The sequence below is a fragment of the Brachyistius frenatus genome, unplaced genomic scaffold (genome assembly GCF_029030835.1).
Source record: "Brachyistius frenatus isolate BFR_SWC_R1_liver_20210118 unplaced genomic scaffold, ASM2903083v1 Contig_207, whole genome shotgun sequence".
Classification (NCBI taxonomy): Eukaryota; Metazoa; Chordata; class Actinopteri; family Embiotocidae; genus Brachyistius; species Brachyistius frenatus.
The window spans coordinates 1-21,118 of NW_027210806.1; the positions used below are offsets into that span (position 1 = coordinate 1).

The window sequence follows — 21,118 nt, forward strand, 5'->3', positions numbered from 1 at the left end:
ACGTGTAGTTAACGTAGTCGAAAGCAATAAACAAACAAAGCCAGTGAGTGGATCTTGAGTTTGAAGGAAAAGTCAACAATGAACTGTGAAGGTCCTTAAAGGGTGCTAAGAATGATGTAATATTACGCAACAGCTCTATGGCGAGTCAGCAAATTCAGTCTGCTGATGAAGACCATGTGACGCAGTCAAGAGTTTAAGAACAATGGAGGGCTGCAGAAGGAAGTGAGAATAACGAGGTTACAAGGAAAGGTTTTGGATTCAGGTGTACTTTAGTAAAAGTACAAAAGTATTAACAATATGTACTCAAAGTATTAAATTTACCCATGATGCAAAGCTTTTATATTACAGTATGTTATCATTAATGATGCACTGACATGAACGCAGCATTTTAATGTTGAAGCTGATTCAGGTGGAGATAATTTAGTTTATTTCATACAATGATTGTATGTTTTGTAAAATAAGTAGTAACTATAGCTGTCAGTCAGAGCAAAAAGTACAATATATGATCTGTAAAAATGTTGTGTCCCGTTGTGGGTCAACATCCATCCAACACATTCACTAAAAAATTAAGAAATTGGATTATTTCGGTGCCGGCATACTAAAATCTACTTAATTTGACCATTTTCCAGTTTGGAGACACATTCGGTCAACACAAAGAGGTTTTGTGCCCAAAAGGCCTCACATGTTTTAACAGGTTGCGTAATATATAACTTTAATTTACTAATTCAGTTTTAATAATTTAACTAGTAAAAACTAACTTTTGGTCCCTTGTTAAAGCAGCTGAAACATTAAAACAGCCTGATATATATATCGATGACATGTTTGTGCAATAAGACAAACATAAAATAAAAATAAACCTCTAATTTACCTTTGTTCTCAGTATTTCTATATATCATTTTTTTTAAAAGAACTACCACTCAAATATGTATATCTCTACAGGAATCAGTGTTCCCTACACACAACTACACCGACAGACGAGTGAGACGTGGCTGGACATCAAACAATGAAATGAGTGAAAGAATAGATGCGGCTTATCGACTCCTGCAGCAGTTATCCGTACTGCTCAGTAGATGGCGCTGTCTCACTGGTGTCTGAAACTCTGACCTACATGGAAGTGATCTTGTTTTTTTCTGAGAACCACTTTTAAAAGTGTGAAAGTTTAGTTTCATAATTTACAATGTCATCACTGATATATTTGGTCATTTGAGCAGCTTTTACAGATAAATGGGTGGGAAGCTTAAAGGCTGTTTTTTTTGTTGTTGTTTTTTTTACACGTGATATTTGTTAACTGGTGAGTAGAAGATAAACAGGTGTTGAAAATATGAATTGCTATGTCCGTCTACTTTTTTATTCTTATTAAATCTGGGGTATGCATTTTGTGGTTTGCCTGTGACAAAGACTTTCGTCGAATCACCGGTCATTTCAGAGAGAGGGCGTTCCCGTTGGCTGTCCTACAAATGCAAATGGTGTCCTGATGTTCCTTCAGATTAAAAAAAAAATCTGATCCACCGGTGTATAATCCTGCAGGAAAGGTTTCCTCTTCCAGGCGTTGGCAACGACTACGTCCACTGAAAAGCAACCCGAGAGGAGGAAGATGGACGGAGAGAGGGCGTCACGTGTCGATGTTGGCGAAGTGTTTCAGACGATGGAGAGAACGACGCACACGCGTGTGTGAAGCGTGTGGTGGGAGGGGCTTATGTATGACGGACGGATGAGGGCCTACTCCAGATTTAAGGTTCATGATGTTACTGCAAAATTGACCAGACCGACCTTTGACCTCCTGCCTCTCACGAAGGTCCTCCAGAAATATTTTCACTCTCCCCCGCTGTTCGAGGAGCACCGTTGGATGAGAACATACTGACCCAGAAGCAGATCTGAGCAGCGGTTCGTGGACGTTGTCTTCGCCGTGACTCTCATAATGAGTCCTCATTATCTGAAGGAGCTGCTCCACCGGCTCACCGAGCCTCAAGGACAATCTGCCTCCAGAAATACACTCGCAGCCCTGCTGCTGCTCAGGTAGACGACAGTCAGCGTGTAATCCTCCGCACACACCTTCACTGAGTCAAGTGCACTTTACTGAGCGCTGCTTTTTTGTGTTTAGAGTGAAGCCGCTTCATGAAAATTCATTCATAACATATATTAATTGTTTTATTTTGTAGGAAGAGGCGAATAGTTTGAAAAAAAAAAAAAAATCTAGTAGTACAGGTGTTTTTTGTCGGGTCAAAAACTGATATGTATACAGTTTATTTATTTTATTAAATTAAGTCTCAGAATTTATGATTTTTTTTTTTTTATTCTAACAGGTGAAATAATTTACATAATTTTTTTTAATCAAAATGTTGTTATAAAAGCTCAGATTCTAATCGAAGCTGATTTAAATTTATGCAAAAGAAATTCTTAATATGATTTATTTTAATTTTATTTTAAAACCTTTTTGGAATTTGATTGATTTGATTGGAAATTGATTCTTTAAATTAATTCTCACTTTCTTTTACGCCAATTACATACATTTGTAGTCCCTTCCCTCTCGTGTATACAAATATTTAAAGTCAATGTTTCGCTCAAAAGGTAAGTATATTACTTATAAAACAAAAAAAAAGTACTAAATCAACTATCTCACCAGGTTTTAAATGTTAGAGGTCCGGCATTTTCACCGTGACTCGGCGGTGAAAGTGAAGGCGGCGTCCCAGCAGGAGTCTGGCAACGAGGCATGATAATTAGCCTTCTGTTGTGATCTGGTTATTGTCTCCGGCCCTCTGGACTGCGACCTCTGACCTCAGTCTTCAGGCAGACAACAATCCCTCTCCGCTGGAGGCCAAACAGCCTGTCAATCAAACTGCCTTTAATACGACCCGTCACCCTGTTGAGCTCAGCAGCCGATGAATGCTTCTGGTGGGGGGGGGGGGGGGGGAACAAATGGTGAAATGATTAACAGGATTTTTACAATGTGAAAACACACACACACACAAAAAAATGATAAATTGAGGGAAAAAAAAAAGAGACCAGCAGACATCACAGAGAGAGATGATGTGTAAATACCAGTAAGTCCTTCAGTCAGAAACAGGAACTGAAATCAGTTTTGTGTGGAAAGTCATGACATTTAAAATGAAGCTGCTTCTCCATCAGCCCCCCCCCCCCAAAAAAAAAGAAGTATAAAATAATTCAGAACTCGTATCCAAAACAATGAGTGTAAAAACACAAGCTAAAAAAAGAAGTGTGACATTTAACAACAACAACAACAAAAAAGTTTATTCCCTTTTCTCGTGAATAAAGATAAAAAAATAAACAAACTTTTCTTTAACTTCGTCAATACCACAGAAAAAGGCGGTTAGTTTACTTTAGAAACTGAAAACGGGGGAAACTAAATTTGCCTGCCAACATTTAACTCAGAAGAACAAGATTATATTCATTTGTTTAAATGGCGCAAAAACTAAAAAGTGTGTAAAAAAAAAAAAAAAAAAAAAAAAAAAAAAAAAAAAAAGGATAGCGCCGGTCTGTGCTCGTTGCCTAGCAACTAATTAAAGACGTTTTTACACTTTATTTTTTTTTTTTTTTTTTTTTTTACCGATTAAACAAAGTAAATATATATATTTGTTTTAAAGTTGTTTAATGAACTACAGTGGTGCTGGAAGTTTTTTTTTTTTTTTTATACAAGTTAAGTCGTTTGCAGTTTCCGGTCTTTATGCTAAGCTAAGCTAAGCTCGCTTCATATTTAGCCAACTACTTTATGTATTTATTTATTTTTACCCTTAAAACCTACAAATTCTATTATAACCTTTAATAACCTAGTTTGACCTACTTGGAGGGTTTTCCGTCTGTCTTTGTTTCCATCCCAACATTTCCATGTAAACAGTCTTCAGGAAAACACTCCATTAGGAAGACATTCTGACTTCCCGTGCATCCATTCCCCGAGACACCCACCCAACTCTCGCGAGACTTTGGGGAGCAAGTCGAAGGAGGCCTGAAACTGCAGTGCTGACAACGGACAGCAGGGGGAGCAAGAGTTTTAATAAGAAAGCGGGTGAGAAACCGAAAGGCTTTCCACTCCAGCGGTCTTTAATGGCTGTAAAGTGATCATTACGTATAAAACAGGGTAGAAAAAACATCTCTTCAGGCTTTATGTTTTAATGAGCTTCATAATTAAACTTAAAGAGGCCTCGTTTAAGGTCAACAATTGGACGGGGGTGAAAAAAAAAAAAAAAAAACGTCCTTGTGACAACAGAAATGAGGGAGATTTTGGTGAAGAGCCCAGAAAAGTGTCCAAGTGTGAAGGACAGTCAAGTTTTTACATCACTTTGCTGTTAGATTAACTTCTTATTTAGATTTAGTCTCAAATCCAGAGATTTAGTGTCTAAATTCTCTTTCAGATGCCGTTTCCCTTCATTGAATGTGGAAGTTGAGGCGTTTTGGGAAGAGCTGTTGGCTATTAATCTATTAATCATTTGGCTTATTTTTACAGAGCAAAGAGCACTTATTATGTCTGAGGCTCGATTCAAACTATGAGACGGAGCAGAAGATGAACCCACGTAGTGTGTGAAAGAGATTTGTCGGTCTGGTGAGTAATTTAAACTTCCATGTCGGCAGAATAAAAGAAAAACACAAGGTGGGTGAATCACGGAGGCGTCATCGGTGGACACAATTAGCATCGTAATTATGTTCAAAAGTTCGCAGGGATTTTTGTCAGGGCAACCGTGACGAGCTGCAGGAGATCCAAGAAATGAAAGTGAAGCGCCTTCGTCCTGATGCTGAACTCAAGAGCGTCACACGTGGAAAGTGAGAACAAAGATGTTAAAAAGCAATTTCTGAATCTAATGTATTAAACTAAAGTCTTTCATTGTACTCAAAACCCATGACGCCGTTTGACTGATGTCTGAGAGTGGAAAAGCCTTTTCTTTTTTGTTTTTTTGGACCAGTTGGTAACCAGCATCAAACCTCTCGGTAGTCGATCAGACTCTAACTCATGATTATATTCTTTTATCTCTTAATCTGTAGGATTCGTTTTCAATGGATCATTTTGTCAATAAAATAAAGCAAAACTAAACACGACATATTCAAGTTGCCTCTTACTTCAAATGCCAAACATTGAGTTTAGCATCACAAAGACTTAAAAAAGCAGTAAACAGAGATAAGAAGCAGACATCTTGTGGCATTTTTGCAATAAAAATAAACAATTAATTGATTATGAAAGTAGTTGAACATTTTCTGTTGATCGCTTTATTATATTTATTGGCAAATACACAAAATTGAAGTACTTTTTAAGACAGTATGATGCAGGTTTAAACTCTCAATCCTTTTCTCTGTTTGCTAGAAGGAACATAAGAAGGTGACTAAATGAAATAACGACAGGTAAACTGACCATTTTTACCTTTTTTTTTTTTAATGAACCCTGATTATTGTTTAATTACAAATGAAGATGAACAGATAGAAGGGAAACAGAAGTACGGGTAGGTCGTCCGTCTCTCCTCCGGAGTGACAGCTCACCGCTGGAGGTGGACATGAGAGGAGAGACGGGCAGAGGACGGGAGGGGGGAGGAGAGGGGAGGGGACGCATGTCAAATAATACAATGGTTAAAAAGTACGACGCTCTTCTTCTCTTTCTTACAGAATCCTCCAAAAAAAGGAAAAAAAATATATATATATACACAACATCAAAAAAACAAATGAAAACAATACTTTCTCCTCCCCCTCCGCTGTATATCATGTGGGAATTATGTGACCCTCCTCTTGTCCACGGTAACATGGTTATAAAAACAGCATGAGTAAAAAAAAAAAAAAAAAAAAAAAAAAAGCCGATCTAGTTAAAGTTCCTGGGAGAGAGTGCAAACTGGAACAGGAACGCACAGGAAAAAACAAAAACAGGAATTCATGGAGAAGAGGCCGGGCCATGGCAAGAGGGTACAACGTAATCAAAAATGTTAATAATATAATAATTACAAGAGTAACAGTAATATGTCTGGAAAAGAAAAAAAAAAAAAAGAGGAAAATGATAAGAACAGCATCGCTGGAATCGAAGGGGTTTGGACCTGGCGGGGAGAGACGGCTGTTCTCGGGTGTTTCAGTTTGAAGCCGACAGGTAAGGCAGCACAGGTGCAACAGTTCCAGGTACGGCCGGCTGGTTGTTTGTTTTTGAACTTTCCTTTACCAGACGTTTGTTAGCTGCTACGTCTGTCCTTAAAAAAGTTTTGCTGGCGCTATGAACAATCTGCACTGACGGCAAAATGAGAAAAAGTGGGAGGTTTAATCGTCAAGTTTGTAAAAACAAATTTTTTTTTTTTTTAAAGGAGGAGCGATGTGTGTGACCTTTTTGTTTTTAGGGTTTTTTTGTGTCTGGTGAAGCAAAAGCAACGATTTTTAAAATGTTTAAAGACACAAATATGAGACTGGTTGGACGATCTGGAAAAAAAGAAAAGAAAATGGGGCTAAAAAACCTGAGCCAAGACTCTTTGTAGGCTGTGTTCAATAGCGTAGTGTGTGTGTGTGTGTGTGTGTGTGTGTGTGTGTGTGTGTGTGTGTGTGTGTGTGTGTGTGTGTGTGTAGATGGCACAACCATAGAAACCACACATTCACACACACCCGGAGCAGAATAAGCGAGTCAGATTATGGGAAGTCCCTCTCTCTCCGCTCTGCGCTGAGGTTTTGTGATGTCGTTTCCTCAGTGTGTGTGATTGGGTGTAGTTTCTATGGTTATGCCGTCTCCTCCGGGGAGACTGTGGGGGCGTCTGATGTCATGTGTGATGTCATGTTTCCCTTTATTGTAGCCACAGTAAAGCCTTACTCTAACCAGGGCAGCGTGTGTGTGTGTGTGTGTGTGTGTGTGTGTGTGTGTGTGTGTGTGTGTGTGTGTGTGTGTGTGTGTGTGTGTGTGTGTGTGTGTGTGGGCAGGGTTCAGACCAGCCCGTACGCACTCGAAGCCGCTCGAGTCCAGAGTCCACGGTCACACCAAAGTCCGGTCCTATCAGCAGCTGAGCTGAAAAACCTGCTGCACGTCTGTGTCGTCCAATCAGAATGAGTCGGTCACCGGCTCCCCCGTTACAACTTGCCCCCCCCCCTCCACCTCCCTCGCTGGCTCCCTATTTTGTTTTGTTAAAACAGATCTCAGTTAAACGGGCGGCTGCAAATAATTTAGGAGTCGAGTTTGAGGCGGGTGGAGCGCACCGAGCAGGACGAGGTGAATTTAATTCACCTCCAGATGTGGTAAGCCCCGCCCACCCGCCCGCCACTCCACGCATGATAAAAAAAACAAAAACAAAAAAACCCGCCGGCTGACGACGTAAGTCCCATTTCACCTCGGGTCTGCTTCACTGCTCGGCTCACGTCCTCCACACACACCCTCCGTTCCCCTGAATGCACAATAACAGTTGGTTTTTTTTGTACATTTTTTTTTACAATATAAATATAAAACTCTGACACCGGTGGGCTTTTTTTTTTTTTTTTTTTTTGTCACTGCAGCTCAACGGTCAAGAGAAGGCAAGGGTGAGAAGGCAAAGGCTGAATTATACTGGTAATAATATGCCCATTAGAATATATACATATCTTTACCATTAAAAATAGTAGGATTTTCCTGATTTGTATCAAATGACCATATTGAAATATAATATATATTTGAATAAAATATATGTGTAGATTTGCTTATTCTGTATCTCTTTTATAAAAGCTGAAGGCATGGTGGTAGTGTGTGTGTGTGTGTGTGTGTGTGTGTGTGTGTGTGTGTGTGTGTGTGTGTGTGTGTGTGTGTGTGTGTGTGTGTGTGTGTGTGTGTGTGTGATAAAACATTTTTTGGGGGGTACTTGATAAAAAGAAAAGAAAAAAGGCACAATCTAACTCGCAATTGTTTGTTCCTTAAAATGGGCAGAAAAAGTTCCTTTTTCAAACGTCATAAAAATAAGCTGTTTGTCAACGTCTCGGTGAAGGTTTGCCTGAGTTAACCTTGAGGCTCGACATTCATTCATTCATTCATTAAACCCCCCCCTCCTTCCCTCCCACTTCCCCCCTCCCCCCGCCCTCCCTCTCGACAAACAGTTCAATAGTCGCTTCTCAAAAAAAACATCACATGAACAGATTCGGCTGTTATATCGAGAATACCGAAAAAAAAAAAACAACAACAACCTCAGATCACTGCAAATGCCCTGAAAATACTGTCCACGTCTTGAAGAGGCACCGACGTCCTTTAACAGAAAAGATTACAGTCTTTAAAAAAATAAAATCAAAATAAAACGGGAATGCAGAAGAGAGCTGTTGATCTGTACGTCGGAGGGCGGAAACTCTACAAATGCCCTCAATAGATTGTGCGAAGTTACACAAAAAACGCTGACACGCCCTCTGTGTCCTCCAGGCCTGATGTTTTGTTGTGTTTTTGTTGTTGGTGTTGTTGTTTACACCAGCTTCAGAACAGCGAACGCTCCCAGAAAACAAGTGCGTGTGTGTGTGTGTGTATAATTATAGCCTCGCCGTGAGCTGCTTCCTCGTTTCCGTAACAAGTGAAGAGAAGCGGGAGAGACAAGAGTTCGAGATCGTCACTTTCGTCTTCTACGTCTCTCGGCTCATCTCCCGTCTTTTTTTTTTTTTCTTTTTTCTTTTAAACACTGTAGTGAAGGAGCGGAGGACGAGGAGACCGCTCGGTCCGGGTTGTTTCCTGGAGGAAAAAAAAAAAAAAAGACTGATTGCAGACTTCTTTCTAATCACCACTTGAAAGGAAACACTCGGAGACCCTTCACAGTGACGCCTGCGTTTTTTTTTGTTTTTTTTTGTCCTCCATCTTGTAAACGACTGCGTGGCGACGGGTGCCGACAGAGAGGCACTTCTATAATCTCTATCAGCGCTTCTTTGTAACATCGGGACGTGTCCGTCTGTTCTGCTGAGCACAAAGGAGAAGGGGGAGGGAGGAGGATGGGGGGAGAGGGAGGGTTCGAAGGAGGGCTCACCACCTTCAGACAGGTGAGGAATCCTTCTCCACTCTCTCCGTGTGCTGTTTGTACGATTCAGGCCGCCCGATGTGATTTTTGTTGCAGATAAAACAAATAAGTTCCCATTTAAAAAAAAAAAAAACCACGTCATCTGGGCACACGTGTGACGCGAGGTGGTCGCCATGGCAGCACGTACTGGCAGGGCGAGGGCGAGGAGGCACGGACGAGGCGGCCGGCGGTTCGGCCTCTGGTGCTGCTGAAAAGTGGGCAGAATTTAAAATGTACAATCTGAGTTTGGTTTATTTTAGTGTTTAAGTCGCAGCACGAAGCCTCTCGGCCTGCTGTGGTGGTGTGTGTGTGTGTGTGTGGGGGGGTCTCCGCATAACTGTACACGAGAGGCAACACGGGCACGTCTGTGGTAGACCATAATGCATTGCAGCCGCTGGCGGCAGCACTTGACGACAAGGACGCGATGAAAAAAAAAAAAACAGCGACGGAACCTGAAAAGGTCTCGTTCGAGTTTTGTCGTCGAACGTGTCGGATGTAGGAAAATATTTTGTGGCGCCGTGACCGACGGCTCCTTCGATTATTGCACAAAAACGCAGTTTCCTGCATACGACACGTACACGTTCAGATAAACACCAAAGGACGAGATTAAAAAAGCGTGACGACCTTTCAGTTCATGTCTCCAACGCAGCGACGAAACAAAACCAGCCACATTTACGTCTTTATGGTCGACACAGAGCGGCTGAACCTGTTCACAAGACTTCCAGGTCTCAGTGAGATCCCCTCTCTGTGTGTGTGTGTGTGTGTGTGTGTGTGTGTGTGTGTGTGTGTGTGTGTGTGTGTGTGTGTGTGTGTGTGTGTGTGTGTGTGTGTGTGTGTGTGGAGCTCAGCAGCCTGTGTTTTCCAGAGACAGCTGTGCTGTAGCTCTCTGCAGCTCTGAGCTCGCTCTGCGCTGGGTGGGAGGTGGTGGCAGCATCAGCCCCAAAACAACCCCCCCCTCCTCCTCCTCCTCCTCCTCTTCCTCCTGCGTTCTCCACCTCCCTCTTCCCCTCCACCGCCGCCGCCTCCTCCTCTCCTTCGGCCCTCACTTTCTTGTCCTCTGCCTCGTCCCTCTCTCCGTCCGCCTCCATCTTCTGGTCCTCGCTCCAGCGGCGTTTGAAGCGGAGCTTCAGCGGGATGCAGCGCGTGCCGCCGGGGCTGATGGGAGCCGGCTGACCCGGCTCGCTCTTCAAGCTGATCAGGGGGAAGGGCAGGCCGCCGCCGCCGCCGCCCAGATGAGGCGTGGCGGGAGTCTTGAAGACCTCCTCGTCGTCGTCGTCGTCGGGGTTACCGTGAGGAGGAGGAGGAGGAGGAAGAGGAGCGGAGGGGCTGCCGCCGTTTCCGTTCGCCTGGTGATGGTTGTTGAGCTGATGGTGACGGTGGCGAGCAGTCGGGGTGAAGATGTCACCTTCGTCCTCCTTATTGTTGTGATTCAGCTCGTCTTCCTCGCTGATGTCGGTCACCTCCACCTCTTCTTCGGACTCGATGTCTGATATGGGCTCCACCTGGGAAGGAATATTGTATAATTTATTTATGACTCCACATTCTCAAACCCTCAGGGCTGTGTGTGTGTGTGTGTGTGTGTGTGTGTGTGTGTGTGTGTGTGTGTGTGTGTGTGTGTGTGTGTGTGTGTGTGTGTGTGTGTGTGTGTGTGTGTGTGTGTGTGTGTGTGTGTGTGTGTGTGTGTGTGTGAGAGACCCACCTTGATCTTTGGAGGGCCTCCTGCCAGGCCACAGTTGTTTATGTGACTTGACCCTGTGAACGAGGAGGACTGACTGGAGGAAGAGGAGGAGGATGAAGAGGCAGCCAGCGAGCTTCCCGCCTCCCTCTGGTGTTTGCGGCCGAGCGGCGGCGGCTGCAGCTTGAACTTGAACGGCGACGGGTGCTGGTGGTGGCCGTCGTCCTGGCTGAGCGGGTGAGACAGCGACATGGGCGGGCCGTGGAGGTGGTGCGCGGCCGGCTTCTCGGGGGTGGGGCGGTGGGGCTGGGGGATGATGATGTTGGGGTAGTGGAGGAAGGCCCGGGGGCTGAGGTGGTAGTTGTAGACGGACTGGGTGTGGGCCTGCAGGTAGTGCTTCATGTCCTCTGGGTTGAAGGAGAAGTGGGAGCCCATCATGGGGGACGACAGGGAGGGGGAGGGGGTGTAGGACAGGTGCGGGGTCGGGGTCATGGACAGGGCCGGGGACAGAGTCGGGGCCAGCAGACCCCCGGGGCCCGGCAGGGGGGAGACGGGGAATGGAGACAGAGGGTCCGGGTGGACCCTGTGTGCAGGTCTGGGGAGCCCCGCCGGGTTCGGACCCCCGCCGTAGACCCTGAACAGAGAGTCGTGGGGCAGGCGGGGCGGCAGGAGGCCCCTGAAAGCCCTCTCGGACCCCACGGCCCGCTCCTCGGCGCCGACCGCCTCCTCCAGCTCCGAGTTGGTGGAGGTGCCGTCGCTGCAGTCGCTCACCGACCCGCGGGCCATGCGGCGGGCCACGCTGCTGAACATGCCGGGGCTGCGCAGCTCCTCGCTGGACGAGAGCACCTCTGACGGGGTGGAGGGCGGGAAACGGAAGTGGGTGCTGCCGGTCGGCACCGGGGGGGCGCTCTGGGGGACGCCTCGACCTGGGAGACAAAATCAAACTGCTGTCAACCATTTCTAAAAAGGTCTATTTTATTGAACACAATCGTATTATGTGAGACAGATCTAAATAAAGTAAAGGAGCTCAATACTGTTGATTGTTATTTCCATTTTTATATTCACGTGTAATGCAGCTACTCTTTAAAGCATGCCTTTCATATGTTGGGTTTACTTCAGAGATACTTCTCTTTTATTCTGAAAGACACATGAGTGACAGGCAATTCATTTAATTGAATATTAGCTTTCAGGCGCTTTACCGCCACCTTCTGACAGGAGTAACGCATTACACCCGGGAATTATAACAACTTTGAACATTCAGAAGTCGCGACCCATCCCGAGCACATGCCGGGTCCAGCGGGAGCGGCCCAGTTTTTCCGACCGCGTTTAACTGGATCATAAAACGGACTTTCAGGATACGGATGACAAACGCTTTGTGGAAACCTTTTTTTTTTTCTTTTTTTTTTTTGCGGATAAATAAACTCGTGGAGTAAAAGTGCCGTTGAGGATGCAGTAAAACAACTGAAGTTTTCTCTCCGAGCCACTTTTCGGATCCGATAAAAAAAATAAAAATAAACAAAACAACTGTGATTGGAGGGATTCTTAGTTTTTCGTGGATGAGCGAGCCCTTTAAAGTGAAGCTAACGGGGGGAAAAGTAACATATGAGAGTAGCTTTTAATTTTACACAGGCGCACACAAAGAAAACCAGCGGGACACTGAGCCACAGGTTCCCTCCTCCCCCAACCCCTCCTCTCGCTCTCCTGCCAGCGAGACTGTGGCACTGCAATAAATTCTTGGCATCCGAGCACGTGCCAGAATTAAATATTGGAAAAGTCGCTCTTACTGCCATCACAAACATGGGTTGGGCTCCTCTGTTTTTTCCAGTGCTGCTGAGCGAGTGTGTGTGTGTGTGTGTGTGTGTGTGTGTGTGTGTGTGTGTGTGTGTGTGTGTGTGTGTGTGTGTGTGTGTGTGTGTGTGTGTGTGTGTGTATCTCCATGTATGTCAGAGATGATGAGCTGAGAAAAAGTGTGTGTTTATGTAGCGTGTGCGTCTGTGCTTGCCTATCAACCCAGATTGACGTGGGCATGTGTGTGTGTGTGTGTCTGTCGTATGTAACCATCATATCACAACATGTCAGTGTGTGGGCCACATCACACGGAGGCTATAATTAAAGTTTCGTGCTGCACTTATGTCACCCAGAATCCAACGCTCCATATGGGCTGTGTTTACACTGGGTGGCCGGCACCAGAGCGGGAGACGACGAAGGGAGGATGAGGAAGAGGAGGAGGAGGAGGAGGGATAAACGGGGACGTGGCACGCCGATGTCTTCGATACGCACACGCGCACACACACACACACAGTTACCAGGCAGACACCCACCCTCACAGTAATCAGGCTGATGCATGCCTGCTCACACACACACAAGTTCTGTTTATGATTTGTTCTTAAACTCGTCTTCCATCAGAGGATTTTGGAGCAAAATTGGGACGAATCTTCTCCCACCGACTGGAAAACGTTCTCAGACAATAACATTTGAATCTCTCCAGTTACATTCACTGTTTTCCGACGTACGGTTCTTCGCCCCCGACTGGAACCCAAAATCGGGGCATAACAAAAAAAAATTAGATTCATAGGAGCATATGGCATCAAGTGAGAAGAGCAATACTTTCACCAACTGTCTTATTTTGGTTGAGACAAATCATGCTTCACAAGTAGCTTTCTTTTTTGGGGGTTCTGTGACCGAATCCCAAATTTACAAACTCATACTGCAGCACTGAAGACCTTAAAAAGTCACACCTGAAGGCCGAAGCGTTTTTGTTCGACAAAGGGTGAAAGTCTCTTGAATCATGTTTCTTTTCTAGGTTAATATGCCGCTGACTTTCACAGTTGGCACTAAAAAACTGGAAATAATTCCTGTTTTTATTCATCGCAGCTCAGAAAGCTCTGGTTCTGCTTCTTCAGACACCTGAACTCCAGAGTTCACAGATCAGCGGAGGATGCTTCATCTCGTATGTGGAGCTTACCGGTTCCCATGTCGATGAAGGGGTAGTTGACCAGCACTAGTTTGTTGAAGTTGAACTTGTAGGTAAACCTCTTCCCTTTGGTCTTGTGGAGGATCCTCTTGTTGTAATAGTATCTGAAGAGAGAAGGACACAGAGACTTCATATTTTAATAAGTGAACGTCTAAACAAACAAACAAAATATTTTTACCACTTTTAATCCAGAGTTTTTTTCCCCTGAAGAACGAGCTGTCGTGAATCTATCTGAACTTTATTTTGAAAGATAGTTTCGATGCGAAATATTTGCTGGCAAGTATAGAAGGATCTTCAAAATCAGATATTCAGTGAGAATAGAGAAACTTTGCAGTCGGCAGATGAAATATGAAAGCATCCTTCAGGTTCCCCAGTAAAATCAAAACAACAACAACGAAATATAATGTTACAAAAGACCAAACGTCTCTTCAAAGCACTGCCTGCACCGTAATTCAACATCACTCAGTAAATGTGAACGTTAAATCCAAACTCTCCCAGCGATGACTTCAGGAAGCGAGTCGGCCGTTCGGATTTAGCGGCTCCATTAGTAAGAGTGCATTAGTCATCGTCCGTACGGGCAGTGATGTAGAGGAGTGAACAGCGAGGCCTTCGACAGCTCATCTAAGAGACAATAAAATGGCTCCCTGTGACTCAGGACCCGAAAGCATTCATATTTCTTTACATAAAAACTTCTCATTCAGCTGCGACTGGCCTCCTCATTGTGAGATGTGTAATCTCTTATTCATCATTTCCAGGAAACATCGAGCAAAGAAGAGCTCAGTGGTTACTTTTGTTCATAAAAAAAATATGGATCCATCTGAATACTAAATTGAAAATAAGCCTCTTGTCGTCAATAATTCTTTGATTGAGCTGCTCTCCGGCGGCAGGAGAGGCTGGAAGTAAAATATTATAAAGGTGTGAAAAAAAAGAAAAAAAAAAAAAAGAGAGAGAGAGTGTCTCAGCTTATGTAACCGCCCCTTTAATCATCCACCCGTCCAGTTTTTCTTTATGCATCCGTCCATCTGGCAAGATCGATAGTTTATTTGTGGCCAAATACATAACATGCACACGTTACGCAATAGACCTACACTCAGTCCATCATCAGTGCAGGTAAAACACAAAGGTGAATTAGAGAGCGTAGGTGCACGAGCTGCCGAGATGTTTCCTTACTTATAAATCAGTCAAAGTGACAATAGTCGTCGTCATGACGACGAAGCCGCGTCGCCGCTCCGGCGCGAAAAACAACATGAGTCACCGGAGTTCAGCACAACGGAGAACAAAGTGGAGCCGCAGTGTGTGAACCGGGAGATCGTACAGACCCTCCATGACTCAATGAGTGGAGGGAGGGACAGGGACACACACACACACACACACACACACACACACACACACACACACACACACACACACACACACACACACACACACACACACACACACACACACACACACACACACACACACACACACACACACACACACACACACACACACACACACACACACGTCTTCAGTGTGAAATCCTTCAGCAGTGAACCTTGTTTTGTGGTCTTCTGAACAAATCTACGGACTTAATGTCGATGATTAAAGCGTCTTTTTAATGTGTTTGTTGCGTATTACATCTAGAAAGTAGAGAACTTCGTCACTCTGAAAACAGCTGACGGGAAGTCTGAAGTCTAAAGCAAACGGCAGATCCTTAAATTTGATTTCAACTCTCAGGAACTTTTGTCCAGGGTGTCAGCCCATCTCAATTATTACATAATCGCCTGATCGCAATTACTTTAAGTGACTGCCATCATTTTTCATAATCAATAGTAGTGTTTCCATTCATTTGTGTAGAAACAGCTGAATAAAAGGAACAGAAATGTAATTTTCCACCGGCGCTATTCTGATGACGTCATCTCGCTGCGCCGCCTTCTTCTGCGGCGCTTCAACAGAATGTGAATGGAGATGTTTATTTTGGTTATTAGTGTCCGTCATCATGAGTAATATCTTTGTATATTTCAGTATTAAGCTTTGCATATTAAAGTTATGTTCATGTCATATCTGAAACTGTGAAATGTTTGTTTACAAAGCCGAAAAAAGATAAACAGAAAGGACATTTTAATTTAGATATTCTCATGATTATTGGCAAAACACGTCTCCTCTTGATAAGGTAAAAGTGTATTATTAAAACCATAATGACACCTATAGCATCATAGTGGGAGAAAATTAACAGAAAAAGTCAATTCATTTCATTATTCGCAATTATTTATCGGACAATTAATAGTCCGCTAAAGTTTCATGACCGTGACAACAGCCTAATGTACAGGTGGCGTGCGCGCGCGCACACACACACACACACACACACACACACACACACACACACACACACACACACACACACACACACACACACACACACACACACACACACACACAAGGAAGTAAATGACAGGATTTGCGTGTGGGTGTTAACGATATCAGGGCTGTATCTGCAGTAAAAGCTGGAGGGACATAATGTTCACAGACGTGATGGATGGATGGCACTTTGAACGAGTCGGATGGAGGGGTGGGGGGGGGGGGGGAGGCCAGACACATATATGTGAAAAGAACACACACACACACACACACACACACACACACACACACACACACACACACAGTGCTGAGTCAATACAGGACAGGCACTCACACACTCCCTCGAGGCCTCCTGCTCTTTGAAGACCATTTGAACTTCCTTCAAATAAACCAGAAAGGACTTTGACGGCCGAGACGGTAGAAACCGCCGAGCGGGCGCGTTTCTGCACACGTGCAAACCACGCCGACGAACTCGCACGTGCGCGCGCTCACTTCAAAAGGACGCCGGGAAGCAAAACGATCAAAGATGGAGGAGAAACTTTTCTTCCAAAGACGTCGAGAGTTAATTAACAGCTGGTTTGTTCGTATAAAAAAAAAAAAAAAAAGGTTCACAAACCACAGGAAAGGCCCTCGCAGCGAAGTTTGGGCTCCAGCTGCTCCTTCATGGTAAATACTCGCCGGGACCAGAGGGAAGGTTACGGCTCCGAGAGCTAATTGATTGATAATATGCTGTTAAACGTCTGTGGGTTCAATTCCTCTTTGAGGATACAAACCATTAAACGTTCGCGTTCAATTTGGGGAGCAGCGTTTTGGTCTGTTTCTGTGTATTCGTGACGAGTTTGAGGAATAAATACATAGATATTTAAAAAACAACAAAAACATTTCCTCATATTATGTTACTTCAGCTACGACTTGTCAAACCAAACCTTAATTTGAATTTATAGTTAATTGGCTTGTAACATAAGTATGAAGCATCGGAGTTAAGCACACATTTTTAAAATCAACTAATTTTCAGTTTTTGTTTCAACTTCAACAAAAACTATTCAGCATTAAAAACTGCATGCTGTGTGTTAAATTTTCTTTTTGTGACTTTGTGATTTGATCATGTTTTCTTGATTTTTGTGCTTCTGGCAGGTAAACGTTCTCCAGCTGGTTGTTTATTGTTATTTCTTACTTTGTGCTAAACCTTCAGACGAACACATTTCTGCTCGCTGCGTTTGAGCCATAAAAATCACATGAATCCTCTTAATTATTGCTTAACTACTTCACATACTAAGCCTGTAGCGGGTGGAGAACGCATTTCTTGTGCAAATTGAAAACCCGCATGATGATGTAGTGTGTTTGTTTTTTTTTTTGTTTTTTTTACAATTGTGAATCTGCACCGGTCGGCTCACGGGTGTTTTATTTTGAAGGTTGCTCTGCATCTCCCCCCCGTCCGACTCGCTCTGTTCAACTTGTTGCGATCTCCATCTGGCATCGGTCAAACGATGACTCGGCGCCTTTCTTTAGCCTGAAGCATTGATTTCAACGGCAGCTTATCGGGTCCGGTGGAAAAATAGCCTCTACTGATGTATTATTAACTGTATTATTACTTGGCGCTGTGTGGCGAAATATTAAGTAGGTCAAAGCCTCTTTAATCGGCAACAGGGCTGCACATTAGCTTTAGCATTACACACAATACTTCTGTTGGTGTTTATTTTCATAACTTTTAAAATTCATGATCACATTACGATCAATTAATTGGTGTTCAGATATGTTGTGATGCAAGTTAATGTCTTTAAATATTGTTGTCTTTTAATATGCAATATGAGGTTATGTTTGGGAAAGAAAAGAAAAAAAAGTTTAAGCAACAAACAAGACAGATGGGCTGGAGGAGGGATGACATATAACACGGTGTTAAGTGTGTGTGTGTGTGTGTGTGTGTGTGTGTGTGTGTGTGTGTGTGTGTGTGTGTGTGTGTGTGTGTGTGTGTGTGTGTGTGTGTGTGTGTGGTGACGAGGCAGCGTAACTAGTCATCACCACGCCAAACTAGTACCCACACCAACCTACAACACAGGAGGCGACGTTGATGACTGTGTGTGTGTGTGTGTGTGTGTGTGTGTGTGTGTGTGTGTGTGTGTGTGTGTGTGTGTGTGTGTGTGTGTGTGTGTGTGTGTGTGTGTGTGTGTGTACACGATGATGAGAACAGACGAGGAGCTAAATAAAGCCCTGCAGCATCCCACATGTGCTCCACAGAGGGTGAAGGTGTGTGTTTCTAAATCGTCTGTCACCCTGGAGCTTTAGCTCGCAGCGCAGATGCACAATTCACGACAACACACCGTCGCTGTTGTTGTTGTTGTTTTTTTTTTTTTACTCGTGTGTTTCAAAAGCTCAAATTAACCATGGAAGAACGGCTGCACGATTCTGGATGAAGTGAGAATGAGGATTTGTTTTGGCTTAAAATTGAGATCACGATTGTTTTTTCAAGTGCTCTTCTTTTCCTTTTTTTTTTTTTCTTTTTTTCTTTTACTAGATACAGAAGAAAACTAAAACACGACATGAACTTTGGAAACGCTCCATTTTCAGCTGAGCTGCAGCAGATTTATGGACATGAAAACAATCAAGTTCAGTCTCTTGTCTTCTTTCATTAATCACAACCTTCAAACAAGTATTTGTCTGTGAGATTTCTTTTTCTTTCTTTCTGTCTCTCACTGGGATTTTTTCCCCCCCTCGCTGACAGTTTTTTTGCTTCTCTGCATCATGTGGTGTAACGCTGCGCTGTTATTGGCTGAGGGAGAGAAGAGGAGCGCTTGTTTTGATGCAGCTCGAGTCCCGAATGAAAATGCGGCAGAATCGTTGGCGTTTAGAAACGAGATCGTACCGATATGCGAATTGAGATCACGATTTTTGTCTGTAAAAAGGAGACTACGCGAGCTCAAATTCACCAACGATGCACACAACAATTACAAGAAGTCAGATAAAAGCTTTCATCACTTGTTCCTCAGCTTCAGTTTTTTTTTTTAAATACCATTTTAGTTTGTTTTTAATCACACACACACAAAAAAAAAGAATCTAAATTTGGAATATTCTGCTCCGTGTGAATAAATATAGTGTCTTTCTTAATGCTGTGGTCTGATGTACTTCAATCTTTAAAAAAAAAAAAAAAAATCAATCCTTTGTGCTTCACTGACTTCATCACAGTTCATCTGGAGTTCAAAACAAACATGATTCCAGCTCATGTAACTTAAGATCAACATGATGAAACCGTCTGATACCCGATTCCTGCACCTATGAGGAACACGTGACCTAAATATGAAGCGTCATTTTAGCATCGGCCCGAAGTAGTCCCACTAAGCACAGATAATACCTGTGAGAATGAGGAAGGGATCAAAAGGGAAGCCAGTGTTTGTGGTTGGTGTTAATATGTCAACAAGTGTTATTCATCCGGACTCTGTGGTGCTGTTAGTCAGCCGGGTTTACATCAGACCTAACGAGGTGAACACAAGGTTTTTATAGTAGTATAGAAAGGGCGACTTTAGAGTTAATACAACAGGCATAATCTATATTAAACTTGTTTTTTTTGGGGGGGGGTGGGAGGGCAGTTTATGTCTTCATGAATGAGATGACAGGAAGTGAGGGGTAGAGAGAGAGAGAGACCAAAGTCACAGAGCGAACTTGACAAGTGGAAGTTGTGGTTCATGGTCGGTGTCTTAACCCCTAAACCTCAAAGGCGTAAACACATACAGTAATAATTCGTGCTGGCAAATCCAACGACGTTGTGGAAGAACTTTCCTTTTCCATCACAAACGCTGCTGAACATGACTGCAACTCTCCCATGATCCTATTCAGGATAAAGCATTGGGGGGGAGTAATGGATGGATGATGACAACGTATGTGTGACCGACAGTCTTGTGTGAATGGTTTATATTGTGGCTTGTCGTGCTGCGTTACATGCAGGGTTTTAAGTAAGTTCAGATGGTAGAGTGGGCTGTCAACTAATCGTTGGTTTGGCGTTTCAATTCCGACCTCAAATCCAAAAGCTGAAGTGTCCTTGGAAAAAAAACACTGAACCCCAAGTTTCCCCAGGCGAGCACCTTGCCATCGGTTTGTGTGTGAAACCTCTAAAGGGGGAAAAGGTGCTCACCATTTATCCTATTTGCACCAATCAAGGAAGCAACAACAACAACAACAAAAAAACTTTTAAAAACACACTCAAACACAACACTGTTCCCCTTCCTGAGTCTCACCTGAGTGCTCGGCTGAGCTTGTCGTAGTTCATCTGCGGTTTACACTTCCTGGCCCCCCACAGGCGGGCCACCTCGTCCGGGTCCTTGATGACGAACTCCCCGTAGTCTCCCTGCCAGGCGATGACGTCGTGGTACTCCTCTTTCCTCAGCAGCTCCAGGATGAAGTGCCACAGCTGGATCTGCCTGGAGCCCGGGCTCGACTCCGGCTTGTAGGCCCAGTCCGGGAAGGCAAACCCTGGGGGGAGAAGGGGAGAGGGGGAGAGGGCTGGTCAGGTGGATGATCAAGAAAAAACAAAATGAAAAGCTCTGGTGAACTGCAACCGTTATCCCTCCGAGGTATTCTGTTGCTCAGGTGGATATGTGAGCTGAAAACGACGTGTATTTACAGCTAATAACAGTCAAGGATGGTAAACTACGAGCAGGTCGGTAGAGAGGAACATTTGAGTAAGGATTCGAGTCAGCCACAAAACAAAGAAGGGAAAGTTTTAAAATCCCTTGTCATCTTCTGTCAATGTCTTCGGTGCCTGTTGAAAGTTGCCGACGAGCATTTGGGTTAAATGTGTTCCCACAGGCTGCAGTCACATCAAAACCTCCCCGCAATCGGCATAAAAGCTGGAAAAATCAGCACTATTTTAACAGGTCAACGGGCCTTGAAGTAAGCGCAGACAAAATATAAGCTATGTTTTTTATAAAGTGCTATCAGAACGCACCATCATCCCAAAAGTTAAAAGTATAGGCTTTGTCTTGTAAAGCAGTGGGTGGCAGTAAAAGACTCAACACCACTTCAACAGAAGGCCCGGCTGAAAGGCTGCATAGCAAACGGCAGTGACACAAAAGCGCACACACACACACACACACCTTATTAGGACCAGATGTGTCTTGGCAGTCAGGCCGAGAAAGCAGAGGGTGGGAAACATATGGGCACAATACAACAATGCTTAATTTTGAGTGT

General features: G+C 43.9%; 1 protein-coding gene across 1 annotated transcript in view; it reads right to left on the bottom strand.

Moving 5' to 3' along the window:
* Positions 1-9,718: 9,718 nt before the first annotated feature.
* erf (Ets2 repressor factor) overlaps positions 9,719-21,118 on the bottom strand; it is a 32,382-nt gene continuing 20,982 nt past the window's right edge. Inside the window, 5 exon segments of the mRNA XM_069719128.1 lie at positions 9,719-9,906; positions 9,908-10,453; positions 10,651-11,552; positions 13,592-13,704; positions 20,167-20,401. Of these exon segments, the coding sequence (XP_069575229.1) occupies positions 9,796-9,906; positions 9,908-10,453; positions 10,651-11,552; positions 13,592-13,704; positions 20,167-20,401 (1,907 nt within the window). The 3' untranslated portion in view covers positions 9,719-9,795.